This window comes from Cynara cardunculus (genome assembly GCF_001531365.2).
Source record: "Cynara cardunculus var. scolymus isolate 2C chromosome LG 3, CcrdV1, whole genome shotgun sequence".
In the NCBI taxonomy this organism is placed as follows: domain Eukaryota; kingdom Viridiplantae; phylum Streptophyta; class Magnoliopsida; order Asterales; family Asteraceae; genus Cynara; species Cynara cardunculus.
The window spans coordinates 27,562,348-27,568,221 of NC_037530.1; the positions used below are offsets into that span (position 1 = coordinate 27,562,348).

The 5,874-nt window shown below is 36.5% G+C and overlaps 1 protein-coding gene across 1 annotated transcript; it reads left to right on the forward strand.

The window, feature by feature from the left end:
• Nucleotides 1-409: 409 nt before the first annotated feature.
• Nucleotides 410-1,574, forward strand: LOC112509090. The gene is made up of 4 exons (XM_025113962.1): nucleotides 410-780; nucleotides 842-987; nucleotides 1,072-1,145; nucleotides 1,224-1,574. Exons 1-4 carry the CDS (start codon nucleotides 410-412, stop codon nucleotides 1,572-1,574), a joined length of 942 nt encoding a protein of 313 aa, XP_024969730.1.
• The last annotated feature ends 4,300 nt before the right edge of the window (nucleotides 1,575-5,874 follow it).

The window sequence follows — 5,874 nt, forward strand, 5'->3', positions numbered from 1 at the left end:
ATATTCATGGTATCGGTGTAAATGGTAGATGGATTCGAGACCCTTTAGAATTGAAAAAAGCAGCTTTTGATTTCTTCAAAGAGAAATTTTTGGAAAATAAGGTGTGTAGGCCATCTTTCAAGAGCAACCATTTCAAAAGACTCTCGTTAAGTCAAAAGGAGATGCTCGAGCTTCCCTTCACTATTGAGGAAGTTAAAAACGCTGTTTGGGGATGCGGTAATGAGAAAGCGCCGGGGCTTGATGGTTATTCCTTTGCTTTCTTTAAAAAGTTTGGGATGTCATTGGCAAGGATGTTTTCAAAGCGGTCAAATCCTTCGAGGCCAACGCAGAAATTGGAAGGGGATGCAATGCTTCTTTCATTACTCTAGTTCCAAAGGTAAAGGACCCTTTGTATTTCAAAGACTATAGGATGATTAATCTTATTGGTTGTGTTTGTAAAATTGTCTCCAAGCTGCTGGCGGATAGACTAAAAAGGGTGTTGGATACGATTATCGGGAAGGAGCAATCGGCTTTTATTAAAGGCCAATGCATTCTGGATGGCCCACTAATCGTTAATGAGACTATCTCTTGGGCTAGGAAGGCAAAGCGTAAAGTGTTAATTTTTAAAGCTGATTTTGAGAAGGCTTTTGATAACTTGAACTGGGACTTTTTAGACGAGGTTATATGTCAAATGGAATTCAGTAATACTTGGAGAAAGTGGACTCGAGGAATTTTCTCTAACGCAATTGTCTCTATTCTTGTGAATGGAAGCCCAACTGAGGAGTTTATCATTGGAAAAAGGTGTGCGGCAAGGTGATCCTCTTGCCCCATTTTGTTTTATTATAGCTATGGAGGCTTTTAGGGTGGTTATGTATGAAGCTCGTATTAAAGGGGTTTTTAACGGGTTGTCTCTTCCCAGAGGTGGCCCTAGAATAGAGATTCTCCAATATGCTGATGATGCTCTATTTATGGGTGATTGGTCGTTAACGAATGGTCTAAATTTGATCTGTTTGCTCAGATGTTTTTATCTTTCATCGGGGTTGAAAATCAACTTGCAGAAAAGTTGTTTGTACGGTATTGGGTCGGGCACAGGTGAAGCTGAGCTGCTCACTCAAAGAATGAATTGTAAGCTTTCTTCTATTCCGTTCCAATACTTGGGTCTTCCGGTAGGTGCGCAGATGGGAAGGAGAAGTAGTTGGAATAAGTTAGTAGATAAATTCTAAGAGAAACTCTCCGCTTGGAAGGCCAAGTCTTTATCGTTTGGTGGTAGGAAGATACTGTGTAAATCAGTTCTTGGTAGTTTGGGAGTTTATCTTTCCTCTCTGTTTAAAGTCCCGGAAAATGTGCTTAACACCCCTGAAAGTCTTAGGAACCAATTCATTTGGGGCTGGACTGGACAAAGTAAGAAAATTATCTGGATTAAGTGGAAAGTTACTTGTAACAAAATGGATAAAGGTGATATTGGCATCGGTAGTTTGAAGGCGCTTAATTGGGGTCTTCTTGCTAAGTGGTGGTCGAGGTTTCTAAACGAAGAGCGCACTCTCTGGAGAGCTAGTATTAAGGCGTTTCATGGTGATAGAGGGGGTATTTTTTAGTGACGGTTGTAAGAAGTCGGGTGTATGGGGAGCTATTGCTAAATGGGATATTCTCATCCGTAAAGTTGGGCTGAATGTTAACAACTTCTGGTCGGTTGATACCAATAACGTTCGAAGATGGATTCTATCCGAGGACGGGGTATTCTCGGTCAAGACGTGTCGGGGTAAGATCGAGGAAGGTGTTTTACAATCCGATGGAAGGATAACGAAGTGGAACAAATTAGTGCTCGGTAAAGTGAATATGCTTATCTGGCGTCTTTCAAAATCTAGACTCCCCACTAGATATAATCTCTCCTTAAGAGGTGTCCGGGTGAGTTCGGTTCTTTGTCCTTGTTGCCTAAGTTAGCCGGAAACGGAAGTTCATCTCTTGTTTGGATGTTCGTCTACAAAGGTGATCAGTGCTTATGTAAAGAATTGGTGGTCGGGCTTTCCTTGCCAAGCTACCAATTTGGCGGAATTTTTTTCTGCAGCGCAATTTGCTTTCAAAGGGAAGAGGGTTAAGGAGGTGTTGGAAGTAATTCTCATGGCGTTCATTTGGGTGATTTGGACGAATCGAAATGCGCTTGTCTTCAACAAACCCATAAAAAGCCCGATGGTGATTTCCAAGGAGATCGTGCTCTTTTAGTATATAATTGGATTAGACTTAGATCGAAGTCTTGTCATACTCTTGATAGGAATGCTTGGTATATCAGCCCTTTAGCGGCTTTGTTGTAAGTGCTAGCATCTTGCTAGCCTCGGTGGTTTCTTAATAAATCTGTTGTTTCTCAAGAAAAAAAACAAGGCTTTGATTTTTAAGGTTTGGTCATAATAGTTTTCATAAAATAAGAGTAGATTACATAAATGGTCCTTATAATTTGTTGAAAAATTCAAAAATGATCCTTATTTTGAAAATAAGTTATAGAAATAGTCATTGGGGGTTTGCATTTGGCTTTGAAACCAGTTCCTAGGTCCAATTTTGTTACCTAATCATATGTTACAACCTCAATGTCCCTTTCATATAAGTAATGTTTTAGTCTTTTAACCTATTTTACTAATTTTCTTTTAGAAAATTAAAATTTTGCTTTATGCATACACACACACATATATACACATACACACAAAAAATACCCACAACCACAATCATTGACAACCACCGCCATCCACTGTTAACCATAACAAGAAATCAAAGTAGATGTATATGCATAAACAAAACCGGGTTGAAGAAGCAGTTGTACAAGCTATGTTGATCCATAAGATACAAATGCAGATCCGTTATTATCGAAGATGGGACAAATGACGCTGGGGATCGTGGTCCCCGACAAATTGATCTAGTGGGCGATGAACAATGGTGGTGCTCGCATCTACTCAATAAGGAACGTGGGTGGGTTAGGGGGGAGATTTATTGAACTATCTCGTGGTGTTGTTTGGATGTGGTGGTGTGGTGGTGGTGAAAGGAGGGAGTGGGGTTCAGTGGGACAAGAAACGGGTGGGGCTTCACCGGGAAAAAAAGAGGAGGGGATTTATATTTTAGATATTATATATATATATATATATATATATATATATATATAGTAGTTTCAGTAATAGAGTAAAAAAGAGTAAAATTCTCCTTATACAAGGGGCACATGTAGGCTCTAAAAACATATTGGGTAACTAAGTTACGGCTAGGGACAAGTATCAAAGAAAATGCATACCACAATAACTACGACTATAGTTTTTTTTTCTTTTAAAATAGAGATGACATTCGTAGTTTTCAACAAATCATAGGGACCATTTATGTAATTTACCCATAAAATGTGATAACCGGGTTGTTATTATAAAGTTTGTGGTTATTTTTGGATAAGTGATAAAAGTTGAGGGTGCATTTCAAAATTTTTGTTTAAAATATCTCAACATACACCGCCTCTTATTTAAAGCATATATGTTATCTTTTTTTTTTAAAGTGATAAGAATAGAAGAAAGTTGGTGGTTTGTTTTCAAAGAAAAATAGAAGGAAGAAAAAGATATCAACACGTGATTTTATCTGATAATTATTGTTGTTTAAATACTTTAATTTATTGTGTTTACAAGGTGAGTTTTACTTTAAAAGTATTATTCGATTTGCTTTTCATGAAGAAACCGCATGGTTTCATACTTAGGTATTTTATAATTATATGTTATTTATTAACATAAATTTGGGTTTGATATGTTATTATCAACTGATTGTAATAAGAATGACATAATCATGAATTGAGTATTATTTGGTAATAAGTATGACATAATCGGGGAGTTGTGTATTATTTGGTAATAAGGGTGGCATAATCAGGAGTTGGGTATACTGGGATAAGGGTGGCATAATCAGGAGTTGGGTATACTGGGATAAGGGTGACATAATCAATTTATGGAAATAATGATATTTGATCATTTGATACTGTTATTGCATCATTGTGATGCGAAAAGTTTGATTTAATCACAACAGTGTGATGCAATGAGTTGTGGATATCGCATCCTTGTGGTGCGACAAAGGGAGGTTATCACATAAGTTTGATGCAATGAGTTGTTTTATCGCATTCTTGAGGTGCGACACATGTGCTTATCGCATCAGTGTAGTGCAACAAGGGGTGGTTATCGCGTGTGCTTGATGTGATGAGTTGTCTTTGTCGCATCAGTTGAACACGACAAGTTGGGTTTATCACATTAGATGCGACAAAATGTGCTTATATATATGTTTGATACGACAAATTGGTGTATTATGAGTTTGAAGCGACAAATTGGTGTATTATGAGTTTGAGGCGACAAATTGTTTATTATATTATTTAATGTGATAAATGTATTTCTCTTATCTTTATTTATTTATTTTTTGATTAACCTGGATATCCAACCCTTTATGCGAGCCGACTAATCCCAAAGTAACCACATGCTTTGCAGATAGCCCAGAGTCACCGCATTTGAACCTCCGTGGCCACAAGGGGATTTTTATTCCTCCTTGGATTTGAACCTAGGACCTCCAGATACTTTTGACCTTTGGAGCCAAGCTCAAACCAATCAGGCACCACCCTTGTGGTTATTGTCTCATCTTTATGACGCGACCATAGAAGGTTTGTTGAAATAAATCTTATTTTTATGATATCTTTGATGAAGGGTTTTCAAAAAAGATGATTTGGTGATTTTCTTCATGTAATTGCACATAAGGAAACTATTCACTAGACCTTGTGGTTTAATTCTCATTTTATGTTTAAAAAATGTGCATTACAAGACGGATATCGGTGAAATATACAGGGAAGATAAAGATGTGAATGGAGATTATGATTGCTTCACATATGTGCATGTACTTGCAAATGTGTTATATACAAGTCATGTATTTGGTGTGGACGGAAAATTTACAACTACTTTTATATGTAGAAATTTGAATATATTAAAACTAATGTGTATATAAAATATGTGAATTTTATGCAAATATAAACTTAAGGTGTTGAGTCATTGTCGAAGAGAAGTCAAGTTGATATTGAAATAAAAGTATATTAGTAATAAATATTATTTTAATATATAACTAAAAGAAATAACTACACTTCCATTTGTATTAAAATAAAATAATCATAAATATGGATTCATGTTACATCAAAGATGAAAAAAAATGAGAAAAGGTGCCATCAAGTACAAAGGAAGGCACCCCTCTAAGTCTAAGGTGGAAAGGAAAGTGGTTTTAGTCTCATCATTACCACAAACGTCAATCAATGTGAAAAGGACATTCATGGAAATTCTCTCACTTAAAAAAAGAAGAGTAAATCCTCCTCTTTGTTATAACTTCTATTTTCGTCCCTAAATTTTATTTATTACCAAGTTACCCTTGTTGTATGTATTTCTTTTCTTTTCCGTCCCTCCTTACAGATATTAAGTGTCTCTCGTCAAGTACCGCCACGTATCCCTCACATAAGAGCAGTTTGATCTTTTTTCCTGTGTTTATTTCATTCAAGTAATGGACATGGAGCTCGTCATCTTTGGCCAAATTCCAATGCCCTTTCACTTGCTCTTTTTTCTTAACTCAAGAATGGTGTTTTGCAAGGGTGGCTCCAAAACCATCGAAGTGTCCATTTATTGGTTGGGTTGACCTACCAATAGGTCCTTGATCTGTGGAGGTTATTTCGGGTTCATTGAGGTGAACAGTTAATCTTGAAACAACTTTCAAACCTAGTGCAAATGAAGATCGTATTGAGACCCAGTTGGCCATATCACAGGTTCAATTAAGAAACAATAAAAATCTTGAAATTTTTGAAATATCGCAAAAGAAAGTAATTCTCATAAATTGTTCCAACAAAATAAAGCAATTCTTATAACATGTTCC